Raw genomic sequence first — 18,497 nt, 5'->3', positions numbered from 1 at the left:
TCTTAACAGATATGTATATTATTTAAAAGATATATTACATATTTTAAAAAATGTTAAACTAAACAGAATTTCAATTTTTTCTTATATTAAAAATAATTTATAAATAAAATTATTAAATACATTTTCTTTATGCAAAAATAATTTTTGTCTAAAATTAAAAACGTTTTTATTTCTATTTTTATATAAAAAATAAAATTATTTTAAAATAGATTTTAAACGTGCATATTGAAATTAAAAACTCGAATCGGTCACGGAACTAATAAAAAAACACTTATTTTCTTAACTAATCAAAAAAACACTTATTTTCTTTCTATGTATTTTTTTCCCTCTACCTTTCTTTATTTATAATATTCATGCTCATGCCATCTGATGAGTCAAGGAAAGAAAGAACATACTGGCAAGTGTCAAGACACTTATCTTTTGTCCAGCTTTCTATTACATGCAAGCCATACATGTATATCCTTGTACCACATTTTAAAACAACGATATTTTATACTATATAATTTTTACATATATAGTTATTTTCCGTGTATCCATGCTTCGACACTTTTTTTTTTTTTTTTTTTTCCTTTTTAGGTTTTTTTTCGGTTTTTCATTTTTTTTTCTTTTTTGTGTTTTTCATTCTTTCGCCTTTTTTTTTTTTTTTTTTTTGACCTTTTAGTGTTTTTTACGGTTTTTCAATTTTTTCTCTTTTTTTTTTACGTTTTTAATTTTTTTAATTTTTTGTTTTGTTTTTGTCGTATTCCCCCTTTTAACTATTTTTTTTACCTTTGCAGCGGAGATTGGAGGCGACATGATTGGCTGGGCTCTACTAACTTCTCCTCGAGCTGCTGGTTTGCTCATCTATAGTGGTGGTCGGTGTTATCTGAGATATTGTTGGTATCACTTATACTCTCTTATTTTAATACGTGTGTTTGTCAAATAAAGACATTTATGACATTAATTTTAGTGTGTTTCTATTTTTTTTTGGCCGTTGTCGTGTGTTCGGTTTTACTTTGTAATAATGGATGTGGCTTTCTCATTTTCCAACTTTAATTGTTTATTTCTTGTTAGTGTAGAATTGTTGGTCCAGTTAGAATTTCTTTTAGGTTGTAGTACTGATGTCCTTTTTTAATGGGGTTTGATAAGCAATTTCTCTAAAGCTCATAAGCTTATCTCGATGTGATGTGTTTTTTAATTAGAGTTTTAAATGTGCTCATTATTAATAGGTCGTGATTTTCTCTCGTTTTTAAGCTTCAAGCATGAATATGTCTCTCTAACAGACCATTAGTATTGTATTGTGTTGATTGTTACGGTTTTTCCTTTCAAAAAAATATTTGCTAGAAGAGGGAAAAAATCAGAAAAGTGTAATTCTAATTTCATAGTTACAAAATTATAAAAAGAATATTCCTTTTAGTAGCTTTCTTTTTTTTTTTTTTTTTGGGATAAAACCCTTGTTGCCTGCCTAAAATCCCAAAATCCCAATTTCTTCTTCATAGTTCTAACAAACAAATCCATCCAAAAACACAGCGAAATAGTCGCGGTATCGCCATGGAAGACGACCACCAACAACAGAAGAGAGAAGGCGACCTCTCGCTTCTTCCTCGGCAACCTTCCCAAACCACCACCACCACCAACGGTGGCGATGGCGCGGGAGAGAAGAGAGTTCCGAAGCGGTTCGTGAAGAGCCAAATCCCAGACTCCATCCTTAACGACCCCGACCTCAACGCCGCCGTAGCCCTCCTTCCTCCCAACTACAACTTCGAAATCCACAAATGCGTCTGGCGCGTGCGCTCCACTTCCGCCTCGCGCGTCGCCCTCCAGCTCCCCGAGGGCCTCCTCATGTACTCCCTCGCCCTCTCCGACATCATCTCCACCTTCGGCGGCGCCACCCACTGCTTCGTCCTCGGCGACGTAACCTACGGCGCTTGCTGCGTCGACGACCTCGCCGCCTCCGCCCTCTCCACCGACCTCCTCATCCACTACGGCCACAGCTGCCTCGTCCCCGTCAACGTCACCGCCGTCCCCTGCCTCTACGTCTTCGTCGATGTCTCCATCGACGTCGATCTCTTAATCCGCACCGTCGATCTCAACGTTCCCCGATCCTCCAACGTCGTCCTCGCCGGAACTATCCAGTTCGCCTCAGCGATCCGATCGGCCAAGCCGGACCTCGAACGCCGCGGATTTACCATCCTGATCCCCCAATCGAAGCCGTTATCCGCCGGCGAAGTTCTCGGATGCACCGCGCCGAAGGTCTCCTCCTCTTCCTTTCCGAAATTCAACAATGGCGGAAACGAGACCGAGACCGAGACGGTGGTGGTGTTCGTTGCCGACGGGAGATTCCATTTGGAAGCGATGATGATCGCGAATCCGGGAATCAAAACCTTCCGGTACGATCCTTACCTAGGGAAGCTGTTCTTGGAGGAGTACGATCAGAGAGGGATGAGAGAGTCGAGAAAAGACGCCATCTTGAAAACGAAGGAGGCGAAGAATTGGGGGATCATATTGGGCACATTGGGAAGGCAAGGGAATCCGAGGATTCTGGAGAGATTGGAAAGGAAAATGAGAGAGAAAGGCTTCTCTTACACCGTCGTTCTGATGTCGGAGATTAGTCCGGCGAGGATCGGATTGTTCGAGGACTCTGTGGAAGCTTGGATCCAGATTGCTTGCCCTAGGCTCTCCATTGACTGGGGCGACGCGTTTAGGAAGCCGCTTCTGACGTCGTTCGAGGCCGAGATTGCTTTAGGATACATTCCGGGATGGTGGGAGAAGAAGGATTCCGATTGTTGTAACCGGAAATGCTCGTCTTGCGGCTGCGGAAACGGAATGTCGGAGTCGGAACGGGTTGGAGGAGAGTACCCCATGGATTACTATGCTCAAGATGGAGGGGAATGGAATTCATCTTACGTGAAGAAGCCATCACGCCCTGTTCGTCGTCTGGTCTAATGGTAACGCTAAGATATATCGTTCATTTTACAAATTTTACGAATTTGAGTTTTTAATTCTAGTTACCGATTTGAGTTACAGTTTTAAATTTTTACGGTTAAAAACTCTTCGCATCTTCTTCTGCCATAGTTAAAAATTTTTTAAAAATATTACTTCTCAACTTGAATTAAAAACTCAAATTTACGAAACGAATAAAGCTAAAAACTTTTATAAAAAATCAGATATAACTTTTTCTCTTATAGTAAAAAATTTGTAACATAAAATCACATCTTAATTCGAATTAAAAATTCAAATTCGTGAACTGAACGAGACTTAAACACTTCAATTTTGTTACAAGTACACATGATCATGTGTCTCAATTTTGCTTACAAGTTTATGTTTGATGCAATTTCTTGAGAAGTAATCTAATGGGTTACCTCCATATTCAATTGTTAATTTGTTTGTTTTGTGCTGGTCCATTCAGCGTAGCTTTGTAGCTATTTGTTGTGTAAATTAGAAAGTCATTTTAGGCAAAGATAATAGATAAAATTCTTAATTCGTTCAACAATATATTTTTAGGGGTCAAAATATTTTCACTTATTGTATTGTACTATGCAAAGATGATATTTTGCTCATCATCAAACTGATACATGAATAGATTGGAAAACTACAAAGGCTATGCGTTTTTGTCTTCAAAAGCAGCATAAAGTTCTTTAATTTCCTCAATATCTTCATGGCTACCAAGAAATATAGGGGACCTCTCATGTATCTTCTTTGGGACCAAATGAAGTGCCTGCAATTAGAAACCACTTTCTATTAAAAAGTGATTGAAACTTTCTACTTTCTACTCTCCCAAAGTTTTTTGAACTTGGTATTATTTCCCATAAAGTTAAAAAAGAAAATGTTTTTGGAAAAGGAAACAATGGCCAATACCCGTTGCTTGCCAACACATTGGAAATACTTTGTAGAGAACGCTGTTTGAAAATAAGTTAAAAATCCAATCATAATGACCTATAGTGAGAAATTAATAAGATAGTGTTTGGAGTTATCTTCCCATATTGTTAATTTGATGTTGTTTAAAGGGGGATGAAACTACCGTAGTGAGAAATTAATAAGATAGTGTTTGGAGTAATCTTCCCATATTGTTAATTTGATGTTGTTTAAAGGGGGATGAAACTACCGTAGTTTTCCATTCGGGCTTTTCTTGTCTGCAGGGTACATGAAGATACCCCCATAAAGCAAAGTTCGGTGGATATCAGCAACCATGCTGTATTCATTATATAACTATATATCAGCACCAAGTAAATGAAGAGAGCACATATTTGTTGTTAGGAAAGATACCAAAAGCAAAGGTTGAAGAAACAACTGTTAGTCCCTTCTTTTCTTTCTTTTTTCAATTTCACTTGAGGACTAATTTCATTATGCATTTTAAACTATTCTTTTATACAATGAAAGAATCATATAGATCATTATGCATTGGTGTTTTACTATGCGTTCAGAAACTAGCAAGAGTTCTCTCATTCCTTGAATTATTCAATCTGAGTGCAAATCCAAATACTGAATATGTAAATTTGACCTGAAAAATCAACCCCATAAAATATCTATAAGAACAGGCAGTCTATAAATCGTAAACCTTCCGATGTATCTAAGGGACTTTGGCAAAGAACCGTCATGGGGGAACTTGCAATTTTCCACATATCTATGAGAAGGAATTGGAAATGTTACTGGGAAAACCAGAAGGGAAAAACAGCAAATAATCTTTGCTTCAGAATCATTAATGAGTCATTAAAACATACTCGGCAGTGTGTTCATCCCAGTTCCTAGCATTTCCTTCATTCACTGAATAGATCTTTCCCGTCTTTGGAATCTGTCCAAAGTAGAACTCGCTGTAAAATTCATGCTGTGCTATTGTCGTATAGGCATACTCTAGCAAATGGAACGTTGAAAACAACTAAAACAGGGGGGTGCAAAAAGCTATGCTAACCTTGATATTGGGATGAGTTAGTATGAACTCTCCACAATTGTGAATCCATTGCACCACTTCCACTACTAAGCACCAACTGCATTAAATATATTGCATTAACTTCTAGTGAAGTTGAAACAAAAAACAAAGACTTTACAGAGTTTGAAGAAAAAAAGATTGAAGCAGTTTCATTTATAACATTAAAAAAAAAAAAAAAAAAAAAAGTTTTTCTGGTAGTCCGCCTACTGGTAGTCTCAGTTTTTGACCGTTAGATCTAATTAAAATAACGTTGGAGTGAAAAAGTATGCAGAACATATAAATTCTAATATAGATTCGACAGTTGAAAAGTAAAGGACTATCGATAGTCTATTTTTGTAAGGACTACCATAAAAAGTCGCTGAAGAAAAAAAGAAAGAAATTTCATGATGCAGATAAAAGACTGTTTGTTGTATCTATCATGCAAGAGCTCCCATACATGCAGTAACCAGTTGCTACCATGTTCTTTCCGGGTCGCAATACATCACTAAAGAGACTTTTAATTCATGGATTAGAATCATGAGATTAGAACTATTTTCGATTTACGTGTATTATTTGTGAGAGAAAATACTGTAACGAATCATGAATCATGATTCGAATCAGGGTACGAATCCCCTTATCAAACACACATTAAGATTAGGATTATTCTTGTCTTCCACCATGTAAATGCCAAATATCTTAGGCAAGAAGAGATAACACAAGTTAGTTCTAGAAGATACAAATTAAGAAACCGGGATGTGTTGTCAATTCTTAAAGGAAAATCGTAGCATTTGCAGGCTAAGGAACGAAGGCTAATACGGTTCCAACGGAAACTCCACAATCGATGTTTGAGGATCCATCCAACGGGTCAAAAACAACGATATATCTGCATAATCAAGAAAGATGTTGAACATGTATTAACATGAGCCTGAGAGTATTGGCAAGGATTTAGAAGAACAGAAGAAATCAGATATTTGAAGAATGAACCTTCCACGCTTCGATGGCTCAACAAATATAGCCTCTTCATTCTCTTCCGAAACAAGGATGCACTGGCAAAAAGATTTGTAAATGAAAGGAGGAAAAGGGGTCAAATTGAAAGATTTAGATCATTTAAAATGCAGGGCAGACCATGAAGAAGATAGGATGCGAGAATGTACTTACAGTGCATCCACTGCTAATTAATGCCTTGACAAAAACTTCATTCGAAAGCACATCCAGTTTCTTCTGTTCTTCACCCCGAAAGTTGAATACAGTTTGCGAATACAAGTTTCTTTATACATGATTGCTTTGCACGATCAACTTGTTTAACGAAGTCGACGAACGTGCAGAAAGCTCACCTGGACATTGGAGTTCCCTGCAAGTCCAATGAGTTTTGCAAGCCCTGCCTGCAAAGTTAAAGGTGGAAAGGCAAAAATGCCTGTTCTGAAAAGTGTAATTTAGCGAGGACTAAAGAGAACTTGGTTTATTCTACTACCTAAAAAAATGTGATAAAACAAGCTATGCTAGAGTTGTATAACACTCGGATGTCAAGTAACTTCTCATTGTTGTAGAGAACTTGCGTGTTGTTTATTTTTTGGTGAATGTGAGAAGGCTACAAAGTAGCTATTAAGTTTTCCAAAATGCAAAGAATTAATAGTGGCATTAGAGAGAGAGAGAAGTAAAATTAAAAAGACCTTGTTGACGACGGAGCAGACATACTTGCAGCCAATAACAATATGGTTAAGCAAGATGGCAAAATCGCCGCAAGCCTCCCGATGCTTGTTCTGCTCATTCAGAACGTGACGAGTGATGGTCATTAAATCAGTTCTACAATATGCTTCCTCCGAGTGATCCATTTTGATCGTTCCTTATTACACAACACGCAATCTAACAACTCCTTCCCTCAGATGATGAACTCAAACGAGGAATACAGCTTAAAGGCTGTGAAGAAGGATCAGAAGAAAGTATTTAGGTTATGGACTCGAAAAGGTCAAAGGAATATAAACATATTCGAAATTTGCTGTGTGACAAGTTGAATTGAAGCAGGGTTTTGATGATGTCTCAAGAATACAGGCAACAGGGAAGAAAAAGATTGAACAAGCCCATTTACTTTTGGATGCCAATGGAGGATTAGAATCACGCATTGTGGTCACTGCTTATAAGGCCATTGAGCACCAGTTGCATGCGGCAGTTGCTCGAATTACGAATATAAGAATTGATAAAGATAATGTTCTTCACATTTCACCAATTTGCTCTTTAGTCCATCTCTACTTTTAACTTTTTGTCCTTCCATTCCGAATCGGTATTACAAAATAAGGTGTATCTAACCGTTTATTGCAGATTTTATGCTGATACACGACCAAGATAGAGATAATGTCCTTCACATGGGTTTGGATGTTATGCAATTTATTTTATTTGATTGTTAATCATAGTAATTAGTAAACATGACCAAGATAGAGGGAAAAAAAACTTAGAGAAAATTAGTGAACTCATCTTTTAAATATATTGTTTTAAGATTTTTATCATTTATTCTTTGATTAATATCCTTTTGATTAATATAATATTTTTGACTAAAAAGTATAAAAGAATAAAAATCTAATTCTCATGCTTCGAATGGGTATTTGCCTCCTTTTTTTCAAAACTGACGATTGACAACTAACTTGATGACTCACCTGTAGAACAGAAAAGAACATTTGGTAACTACATGTCCGTTTATTTTACCGATTCAAGTTTTCAATTCTAGTTTTACTATAGTTAAAAGCTCTCACAAAAGTCACATAATTTTTTTTACTATAGTTAAAAACTCTCACATAAAGTCACATCTTAAATCAAATTAAAAACTCAAATTAGCGAATTGAATAATGCTTAACTTGATGTGAATGGAAAAATGATCTAAATAAAGAGACTGTTCCAGAAAACCAAAGAAGTGATTTTTTTTTTTTTTTAAAGTTGGTTAATTTAAGGGATCACCGAGGATTCCCACACTTGTTGAGCTTGGCAGCACACATGTTAGGATTGAGCCGAATAGTTGGGATACGTTCAAGTTGAGATGATGTTGCCTTCTTGAACTTATTCCCTGTGAGGGTGAAGGTACGAATTGTTGGTTCCACTAGTTACATATCAGTTTGCATGATTGAGATGTAAGAATTCAGGAAAAACTTACATTCAGTACTCTATATTTAATTGAAAAAAAGACAAATACCCTTTAAAAATACATGAATTAAAATTTCTATTACCTATTCTTGATTAATAACTCTTTTAGTCAAATAATTATACTCATAAAAAATATTAATTAAGAATGATGAGTAAAATCTAGACTTATATATTTTTAAGGATAAATTACGTAATTTTCTCTTTTTTTTTATATAACTTTTGAATTATAGTTCTCTAATTAAATAATACGAAAAAAGTTATCCTCCCACTCCGAGTGTCTTGAGGCCAATTTTTAAAACATGAAAAATCCTTTTAAGCAGACCGCATAGCAGCGTGTAGTGCTCTCTTTGCCAGTCAATTGTTCATCCTTTCAAGAAAATCTGGAGCTTAATTATTCGGATTCCAGCATTTTCGTGATTAATGAAGAAACAAAACACAAAAAAGAAAACAACTTTTATTTTGAAATCCAATACTATAAGATATTACCCAGTTACATCCAGTCTTTCATGCGCCAATATTTCTATTTTGTTACAAAAATACTCAAACTCATTGGTCATTTCACTAGGCAATTAGAGGAAACTCCAACAGATTAAGATTAAGGGCCACTTGTTACGATGAAAAAAAAAAATCGTAACAATTCCTTAACATGCTTTGTGTCCAAGCTTGAGCTTTAGCCCTTTGAGGACCGCGAATTTTCAGCAACAAGGCAGCCTTTGTTTAGCTTCGAGGAAGCACTTTTCGTTGAGGAAATCCCACCAATTCAAGGCAGAAAATAACCAAATGAACCATGGAAAGAAACTTCACACAAACGCATCAAGTTAAAAGCCAAATGGAATAATTCCTTCTTGTTCCCACCACACCATTTTGTTTCCACAGACAAAAGCATAACTTCACATCACCCAAACCTACAGTGAACGCCAAAAGGAAACTCATCCACTGAAAGGGGAACTTTTTCATCGTTCATTGGGGGCATAGACGTTGATGATGACGAAAATGTAAACAAAAGAGAGTAACTTCCAGAGTATTCATCAAAAGAAAGTCAGCAGGTCAAAGTAACGCGTAATGAAGATCTAAATAGCGACTTAGAATTCACTACAATGCCTGGGAAAATGATCATCAAGTCCTGATAGCTGCCTTTCAACTGGACAGCCATGAAAAAGCTGGACATTGGAGCAATGCCAGGAACACATTTCCATCGCCCTTGAACAGTAAACTTGATATTTCTGATCAAATTTCAAGCTCGACATCTAAATAGTTTGATTTAGCAAAAGGCTGAGAATCATTAAATGCATACACATAAAATGAAGCAAGTATGGAGGTGCGTCTTGAACTCTCAAATGATTTCATCATCACCCAAATTAAACCAACCGATCCACAAATAAAAAACAAGGCATCTTGAGATTTAGAAATCACGCATAAGCCAAAGCTTATATATGGCACATAGTCGATAGAAACAATTGCCGATTGGTCTTATTCCCAAGTGCTTCAAACTAATCGGTACCATAAGGCATAAACCTAACGAAACAAAATGGGGTTTTTTGATCATCAGTTTAGTAAATAGCTAAATTCTCCCAAGTCATCTCCAAGTGCACCATCCCCATCAAAAAAATGAGACGACAGAAGAGGTACTACAACTGCACAGCAGGTCCTCAAAAGACCGGCCCGTCATCAAACGGGCTGATCATGATACGCACACATAGACATATATCCCTATTCCTTGTGTATAGTGTGATATAAAACTAATTCAAAAGATGAAATAAATTGGTATATGTGCACAAGCGAAGCCAACAACTAATAATCCAAACGTTGTATATCCAAATGTACAAATAAATTGGTATATGTGCACAAGCGAAGCCAACAACTAATAATCCAAATGTATCACAACTGAATTTTTCCAAGCAATTCAACATGGGTTTGAAGCAGATAAAACAACATGTTAACAAAACAAAAAGAATGACTTCCAAAAATAAATAAATAAATAAACAAAAAGAATGGCAAATCATATAGTAACTCCTTCAAAAATATATTTAGTTTTGCAAACAAGCAAGTCAACTAAAACTGCAACGACAAAGCACTCCCAAAAAAATGAGCTAAGCCATATGATGATGGTCATTATTCATAGGCTTAATAAAGCCGCTAAATTCTATCAAAACTGAAACTTTATATGATCGAAAAAAGCTCTAACCTCCTCCAGCTTCCTTCGATCAAATCACCGACGCCTTGCGTACAACACATAGATCAGAGCAACACCCACAACAATGGCTCCCGCAGAACCAGCCAGAACTGGCCACTGCAAATTCAGACCCTTCTCCTCTCCATGGAAGATCTCCTTCACCTCGTTGACAGCGCCATTGACGACCTCAAGAGTCTTCTCCTTAATCTCCTTCTGCAACTGAAGGACCTTGGACTCCATAGCCTTGGCTCTCTCCTCGGACTCTCTCAGCAAAGCTTCGACGTTCAATTTCTCCTTAACCCATTTCTGCACCTCTGACGCTTTCGCAGCAATCGCAGACTCCAATTCCTTGACTTCCTTCTTGAAGACGTCGATTTCCCTCTCCTTCTCTCCGACTAGATCTCTCATCTTCTCCTCAACCCTAACCTTCTTGTTCTTCTCCTCGATTTCTTTCGCCTCCAAAACCCCGATTTTCCTCTCCATTTCTTTCGCCCTCTTCAAGCTCTCCACCTTCGCCGTCTTCAAGCTCTCGACCTCACTCTCTAGGGTTTCGATCCTCGCTCCTTTCTCTCCCAAAGTCCTCTTCAGCTCCGCGACCTCGGAATTCGCCTCCGAGCCCTCGGACATGGCGGATATCAGATCGTGCTGGAGCCTCGCGACCTCGGTCTCGAGCTCCGCCGCCCGCGCCGCGATCGCTCCGACGGCCTTCTTGTCCTCCTCCGATCGCTCGATCGCCTTCTCCATATCTCTCAGCCGCTCTTTCGCCTCCGCCTCGTCGCTCCTCAGCTTCTCGATCTCCGCCACCATCTCCTTGATCCTCTCTTTGGTCTCTTCGTTCTCAGCCAACAGTTTTAGCTTCTCTCGCTCTAAAGTCTCCACCTTCTGATCGTCGACGCCGTTCATCGCCGTCTCGTCCGCCATTTCTCAATCCTTTATCCTGCGAACACAAACAGCAAACGATCAGAACCATGGGGAAAACAGATCAGTAAACAAGAAATACCGAGAAAGGTGAAAATCAATGTGCTCTTACTGTACGGTTTTCTCAAAACTTTCTCGGAAACAAGAAATCGAGAAAGGAATTAGAGGCGAAACGAGAGGGAGATTCTCCGGTAAAAGTTGTTTCTAGTCTTTTTTCCAGGAAAATGCAAAAGAATTTTTAGGGGGGAAAAAGACAAAAGAACCTCAACCTTTATTTTCTAAAATGACTCCTAAAACCTGAGATGAACTAGGGTTTCTGAATTCCACCGGTATCTTTTGGGCAACATGCTAGAATGACTGTTTAACAAAATAAAATTAATAAAATAATTTTTTTTTATTTTTTATAAAAAAAAATACTTACCCATTTTTTATAAAAAGAGATTATTTTGTAAATAAAAATTTTTAAAAAGTTATTTTACTAATAAAATTTTTCTTTCTTTCTTTCTTTCTTTATTTTTTCCTTATAATAATATTCTTCCTTTTGTTTTTTTTTATTTTTAATTCTGTCTTCATAAAAATAAAAATTTTTAAGAGTGAAAATTTAAATTGATAAAATGAATGAGGTCTAAAAAAATAAAAATAAAAAGTAAAAAAAGAAAAAGAAATTCATTCATTAAAAAAAACAGAGCTAATTAAGGGTGAAATTCGACTGAGTAGGGTAGGGTTTTAACAAAGAGTTGGGCCGGCCCGCAAGAATCGGGCTGAGACAAAAGTTGGCCGCAACAAGCTACTTGCCCCGAGAACTCGTACACTATCCGGTTACCTCGGGTAATCTCAGGTTGGCCAGGTTACTTGGGGTAAACCATCATTTTTTTTAAAAACTGAAAAAATTTTAGAAAAATTTGCTTCTCAAACCAATTATACTTGAGAAAAAACATCTGAAAAAAAAAAATTGAGAGTTGGGCTGGCCCGCAAGAATCGGGATGAGACAAAAGTGGGCCGCAACAAGCTACTTGCCCCGAGAACTCGTACACTATCCGGTTACCTCGGCTAATCTCGGGTTGGCCGGGTTACTTCAGGTAAACCATCAATTTGTTTAAAAACTGAAAAAATTTTAGAAAAATTTGCTTCTCAAACCAATTATACTTGAGAAAAAACATCTGAAAAAAAATTGCTTCTCATTCCATTGAGAATTATGCTTCTTGTCCAAAATACCATTTAAAACTAACTCTCATTTCAAGACTCTCATGTGCCTAGATAAACTCAAAGTAAATTTGCTTTTAGTCCATGGGTTTACCTTTGCGAATGCTCATACCAAAAAGCACATCTAAAAGATCACAACCAATACTTACCTTGCAAACACGACCAAATCACAAATCACAACCAACCCAAACACTTACCTTGCACAAATCACAGCCAATCCAATCTTGTTAGGCCAATTCAAAGAAGAAAAGGGAGAAAAATAAAATCCAACCAACCCCTTCAAATCCACCCTTGTCGCGAGCAAGCCTTCCCATTGCACAGCCCAAGCCGACGAGACAAGAGAAAAGAGGGTCTGAGGGAGAGGCGGTAAAATGCGGAGGAGGAACAGCGGAGAAAGTGAGAAGAAGAAGAAACGGCCAAAGGGGACAAAGGGGTCGAAAAAGAAATAAACTGAGGAAGAAACACAAAAGCAGGGCTGTAGGGTTTTTTTACATTATGACTAATATATGGTCAGCCGGATAGGGTTTAATAGGTCAAATAAAGCCCGGCCCACGAGTCTACCCGCACAGTGCGGGTTGGGCTATTTTGAAACTGAAAAAATTAATAAAAAAAAATTATATATTTTCAAGTAAAATAAGATTAGATAAGCCGGATTAGTCGGATTAAGGGGATTTCTTACACCCTAGAGCTAACCGGAGAAACGTGGATTGATAATGGATTAGCAACAAAAAAAAAAAAAAAAGGGGGGATTGATAATGAGGAACGTACGGCTGAGAATGGTTGAAGCTATTTTAGTGCAGAGCACGTGGAAAAAGATGTGGGTTCCACCACCATGGAGCTGCTTGATATTTTGACCCTTTTTTTTTGGCTATTTTACATAACACCCTTCAACTTTGCTAATTTAATAATTTAATCTCTTACCTTTTTTTTTTTGACAATTCACCCTTTAAACTTTATAATATTTGTCAAAATAAAAATGAATTTAAAAATTTAAACAATATTTTCTATGTAAGTGTTTAATAAGAGTAATTAATATCTTTTTATATTAAATTAATCTTCATATACGCATCACGAGCAATTTTTTTTTTTGAAATTAGAAATTAATCGTTTTGAGAGAAAAATTGAGGGTCTCCTAATTTTAAAAAATTTTTCATCCATGACGTGTATAAAGAGTTCAATTCGATACAAAAATACCAAAATTATCCTTATTAAATACTTACGTGTAAAATCTCATCTAAATTTTTAATTTAATTTTTAATTTAACTAATATTGTAACAAATTTTAAAAATTAAAAAGTGAATTGCCCAAAAAAATTAAGAAATTAATTTATTAAACTCATAAAGTTAAGAGGATATCCAAAAGTCTTCTTTTTATGATCATCTCATTTTGCGATCATACATTTTTTTTTATAAATATCATTGTTGGTCCTTCAACTAAAAGCAATGTGCCAACCCAGCAAAATAATAATAATAATAATAATAAAATAAGAGCATTGTGCCATTTTTAGTCTTTACACTTTTTTCTTATCAATTTACTCCTTGAATTTTGATCTTTGTACAGTTTTAATAACAGATACTAAAAATTGACGAATGATTTTAAAATTTCACAAAAATAATTACAAATTAATGGCATAATAAATTAAATATTTTATAAAAATAATTAAATTAAATGGAAAATATTTAAATTTGAGTTTTTACCGATAATAAAGAGAATATTTTTCATTTATTGTTACTATTTCTTAAGATGCAATTGATTATGTTGCATAAAACTATCATTCAAAATCTTAAAACTTTAATAATTTTCACTAATGAAGCATTAAGATAATTAACATACCTACTCTAATGAAACTTTCAATGTAGAAAAAATTGATGAAAAACAACACTAACCGTGATGGGTGGAGCGAAGATCAATTTCTATTTATAGACAATGTAGGAGTACCTTCCATCAAAATGCACCCATATAGAACAAGTGCAATCTTTCTAGACAACCATTCTAATAGTTACAACATTTCTCGGTGTCAATAGGTTATAAGGCGTGTTTGGGAGAGTTTTTTAAAAGTTATTTTTTTTACTTTTAAGGTCTAAAAGTTATTTTTAAAAGTGTTTAGATGATCGGTTAAAAATACTTTGATTTTTTGAAAGAGCATCCAGTTAAAACCAGAAATTATAGCTTTTAAAAAAAAACTTTTTTTGAATAAACTTTGAAACTTATAATATAAACTTAATTCCAACACTTTTATTACTTATTAGAAAATTTAAAAATCATTTTAATCCATTAAACTCTTTATTCTAAACACTTATTAAAAAGTCACAACTTTTAAATCTATTTTTTTTACTGATTAAAAGTAAAAACAAAAACTCTCCTAAACATGCTCAAAATACATATAAGAAAAGTCACAACTCTTAATGTAAAAGGACTTATCAGAAAAGTCACAGCTCTCCGCATAACACCTATTGGAAAAATAATAACTTTTCAAAAAAGAAATACCCATTAGAAAAGCCACTACTTTTGAGACACTTGTAAGAAGAGTCTTAAACCTTTCATTATTCATTTACAAAAATTGCATCTCTTAATTAATCAATAAGATTTAGGCACAGATATAAGGAAAAAAAAATATAGTTTAATAATTAAATTATTAAACTATATATTATAATATAAAATATATGAAAAAAATATTTAATATTACACATAGGCCACATAAAAATATATTTTACAAGTTGAAGGGATAATTGTTCGTGATTCATGCAGGCAAAATGATCTCATATCTGAACGAATTGGAATTACTCATAATTTGCAAAATATCTATAGAGACTATAATTGTTGTTCAATTAGTATTAAGTATTAACTAAACTCGGAGTCAACAAAAAAAAGTAATAACTTAAGTCTAATATGAACAGGGCTAGAGTTTACATTTGTAGTGTTGTTGATGTTACTCTAAAAGTAAAGGATAAAAATCTTAATCCATATATTTTTATAGAGTATTTATTAAGATTATTCTACTCTAAGAGCACGCTTAGTTTGTTGATTCGATGTGAAATGTGACTTTATGTGAGTTTTTTATTGTAAGTAAAAAAATTAAATGTGACTGTTTTTGAGAACTTTTAACCGTAGTAAAATTTAAATTCTAAACTCAAATCAGTAAAATAAACGAGTCATAAGAGAATACATTTGATTTAACCCAAGCTAACCGTAGTAAAATTTAAATTCTAAACTCAAATCAGTAAAATAAACGAGGCATAAGAGAATACACTTTGATTTAACCCAAGCCCAGGCATTAGTTAACTTTTTGTCACTTCTCCAAAGGGAAAAAAAAAATGAACAAGTGTAGTCCCGAAAAATGAACTTTTAAGAAGGACAAGATCTTGTAAAAAGAAGAATAAAAAAGAAAATTGCTTCAATTGTGTAGAAGATCACTCGGTCCTGATCATGTAGGTATATGATCGCATATCTGAATGAATTGGAATTATTCGGAATGAAAAAAAAAAAATAAATAAAAATGCTAGAGTTCACTTTAGCAGAGTTGGAAAACTCACAAGTCACTCCAAAAGGCAAAGACAAAAATATAGTACAAGGAGATATAATTTTATATCTTACACAAGATTTCATGATACAATCTACTTTGTCTCCTGCCACAAGGAGCTCATCGCAATGCCGCGGCCTGTGATCTTTTGCGACTGAGTATGGACAACAATCACCGAAGCAAAGGGATGGCAGGAGATCATTGACAATATACGGAGGAATACTAGCATAAGGGCGATGGGAAGAGAGGAAAAATTACAAAGTAATTATTTTACATTTTTTTTGTTTATACAACAAACTGACGCTGTACTTTATATCTTAATGATATCAATGTTTGCTCTTTATAAAATGTTCTAAATGTTAATGTCTCTTATAGGCCGTCATATCGATAGAATCAGTTTTTTAACCATAGAATCAGTTTTTTAACCGTTAAGTCTAATTAAAATTAAATAAGATTAAAACATATGCAAAATAGACAGTTTTTAATGCAAATCTGACAGTTAAAAATTGATGAAAAAAATAAAACTACTAATAATTTCATTTTTTTAATCCTATAAGAGAAACTCCCTAACTTATAAGGTTTTACTATATGTCTCCAAAAACAAAAACAAAAAACAAAAAAAAAGTCATCTCGCTCAAATCCAAAGAAGTAATTACATAAAATGCCTACTCTTGAATCTATATTTTTAAAAATATCAATTACTATATAATATTACAAGAATGCCGGTTTGATCTTTATAAGGCATTCGTCTTTTCAGTAGTGCCCTTACTGTGTATTTTCACTAATGTTCTTTATATGGTTAGGTTCTATTTTATTTGTAGATTGATTTTTTCTGATTACAATTTAGATTTTTACTTCCTTTTTTAGCTTTAATTGATTTCTTTAACAAATCAGTGATTTTATGCTGATTTTTTTTCTCTCTCCGGTTATTATTTTCCCTCCTTTTTCATTTTTTAATTCTTTCGTATACGTGCATTTTTTTACACGGGTTTTTTTTTTTTTTTTTTTTTTTCTCATTCCTATCTCCCAATTTGTGCTTCACGTTCATTTGTTTGGGAGAGCAGCCTACGTTTGCATATTGCTGATTGTTTGATTTGCGTTCCTTGAGCTGCTACCCTCTTTGGAGTTCGTCTTTGGTAATTGGCTAGTACGTTTGCATATTCCTTTTTGTTTTCTTTGCTCTTGTTTACGTTTCTTTTGTTCGTTTTGGTTTTATTTCTTTGTGAATTTTTTTTTTTTTGTCTTTGTCTTTGATATTGTTGTTTTGTCGTTTATGTTGTCTTGTTGTTATGAATTACGTTTCTGTTGGGTTATTTCTTTTTTGGGTTTGTTGTTTTGCACTGATTTAATTAAGTTTTTTTTTCTTTTATTTTTCTGGGTCATTCAAATTTCGGATTCATTCTTAGAGTTCATTTAGTTCGCTGATTCGAGTTTTTAATTTGAATTGAAATATGATTTTATGTGAGAACTTTTTACTGTAGCAAAAAAGTTAAGTGTGATTGTTTCTGAGAGTTTTTTACTGTAACAAAATTAAAATTCTAAACTCGAATCGGTGAAATGAACGATGCCTTAGATCATCACAATGAATTCGCGACTAAATTAATGAAGAGATTTTTTTTTTTTATCTTTTGTGTCATATTTCATTATGTTCTATTCTTTATTTTAGAGAAAATATCTATGATCTATTCATTATTTTTGAGAAAATACTTACTCGTTATGTACATTTTGTTTTTTTTTACTTTTTATGTTTCTTCTTTATGTGGATTTTTTTCTTTTCCATATGGTATGATCATGTTTCCTATTGAGTGTGATGTTTTTTAAGTGATTTTCTCTGAGTGTTATTTCCCCTTTGTTTGCCCTACATATTCATTATTATGTCATCATTTTTTTTAATGAAAATACTCATTTTTTCCCTTTTCATTTTCTTCATTTTTCTTCATTTGTTCGGTTTTGTTTTTCTTTATTTGTTCGGATTTCAATGGTTATTTAAATGTTCTTTTGTTATTCATTTCATTTTTCTTCATTTATTATTACTGTCATTATTATCGAGAAAATATTTTCTTTATCTTCATATTTTCTTGTGAGTTTTTATGTTTCTTCTTTATTGTAATGTTTTTGTGATGATTTTCTGCGAATAATATTACTTACTTGTTTTGCTTTACATTTTCATTATAACTAATCATTATTTTAGTGAAAATACTTATTCCTTTTGTACATATTTTTAATTAAGTTTTTATTTTTTCTTTATTAAAATTTTTCTTTCAATACGCCCTGATTATTTTCCTTCTTTAATGTAATATTTTTTAATGATTTTCTATAAATAATATTACCTTTTGCTTTGTTTTTCCTTTACATTATAGTCGATCATTATTTTAGTGAAAATATTTATTGTTTTTGTACATATTTTTTTGAGTTTTGGAGTTTTTAGGGCTGCCTTTTTGTGTGTGTTTTTAATGTGCAGATAGTTTGTTCTTTTTTTTGTTTAAATGAGAGAGTTGACTTATCATTAAACAATTTCATTAAATGCAATTGTTATGGTTTTTACGGCAGTTGACTTTTCTATATTAAAAATCTATAATGTTTAATGTTTTAGATTTTGTCTCACTTTTCATATTTTTTTGTGGTTTAATTATTTTTTTTTTCCTTTTTCATCATACGAGGATAAAATA

The 18,497-nt window shown here is 34.0% G+C and overlaps 2 protein-coding genes and 1 pseudogene across 3 annotated transcripts; 1 reads left to right on the top strand and 2 right to left on the bottom strand.

The window, feature by feature from the left end:
- The first annotated feature begins 1,437 nt into the window (after positions 1-1,437).
- On the top strand, positions 1,438-4,561 carry LOC21404258 (2-(3-amino-3-carboxypropyl)histidine synthase subunit 1). Its single transcript, XM_010103863.2, has 2 exons — positions 1,438-2,927; positions 4,119-4,561. The coding sequence occupies exon 1, from the start codon at positions 1,531-1,533 to the stop codon at positions 2,923-2,925; it is 1,395 nt and encodes a 464-aa protein (XP_010102165.1). The 5' UTR covers positions 1,438-1,530; the 3' UTR covers positions 2,926-2,927; positions 4,119-4,561.
- On the bottom strand, positions 3,238-6,717 carry LOC21404257 (annotated as a pseudogene).
- Positions 6,718-8,505: 1,788 nt separating this feature from the next.
- Positions 8,506-11,418, bottom strand: LOC21404256 (peroxisomal and mitochondrial division factor 2). Of its 2 annotated transcripts, XM_010103861.2 has the most exons (3): positions 11,218-11,418; positions 10,200-11,124; positions 8,506-8,919 (listed from the first exon to the last, which is right to left on the bottom strand). In XM_010103861.2, the coding sequence occupies exon 2, from the start codon at positions 11,106-11,108 to the stop codon at positions 10,224-10,226; it is 885 nt and encodes a 294-aa protein (XP_010102163.1). In that variant the 5' UTR covers positions 11,109-11,124; positions 11,218-11,418; the 3' UTR covers positions 8,506-8,919; positions 10,200-10,223. The 2 variants fall into 2 exon arrangements, with proteins under 2 accessions (XP_010102163.1, XP_024025112.1); XM_024169344.1 differs by lacking the exon at positions 8,506-8,919 and having other exon boundaries at positions 10,007-11,124.
- Positions 11,419-18,497: the final 7,079 nt, after the last annotated feature.

This window comes from Morus notabilis, unplaced genomic scaffold (assembly GCF_000414095.1).
Source record: "Morus notabilis unplaced genomic scaffold, ASM41409v2 Scaffold269, whole genome shotgun sequence".
NCBI lineage: Eukaryota > Viridiplantae > Streptophyta > Magnoliopsida > Rosales > Moraceae > Morus > Morus notabilis.
The sequence above is the reverse complement of the archived record's forward strand: the minus strand, read 5'-3'. Positions and strand labels throughout refer to the sequence as shown.

Coding starts and splice junctions, on each gene's coding strand:
- LOC21404258 (XM_010103863.2), top strand. CDS start 1,531: ATGGAAGACGACCACCAACAACAGAAGAGAGAAGGCGACCTCTCGCTT.
- LOC21404256 (XM_010103861.2), bottom strand. CDS start 11,108: ATGGCGGACGAGACGGCGATGAACGGCGTCGACGATCAGAAGGTGGAG.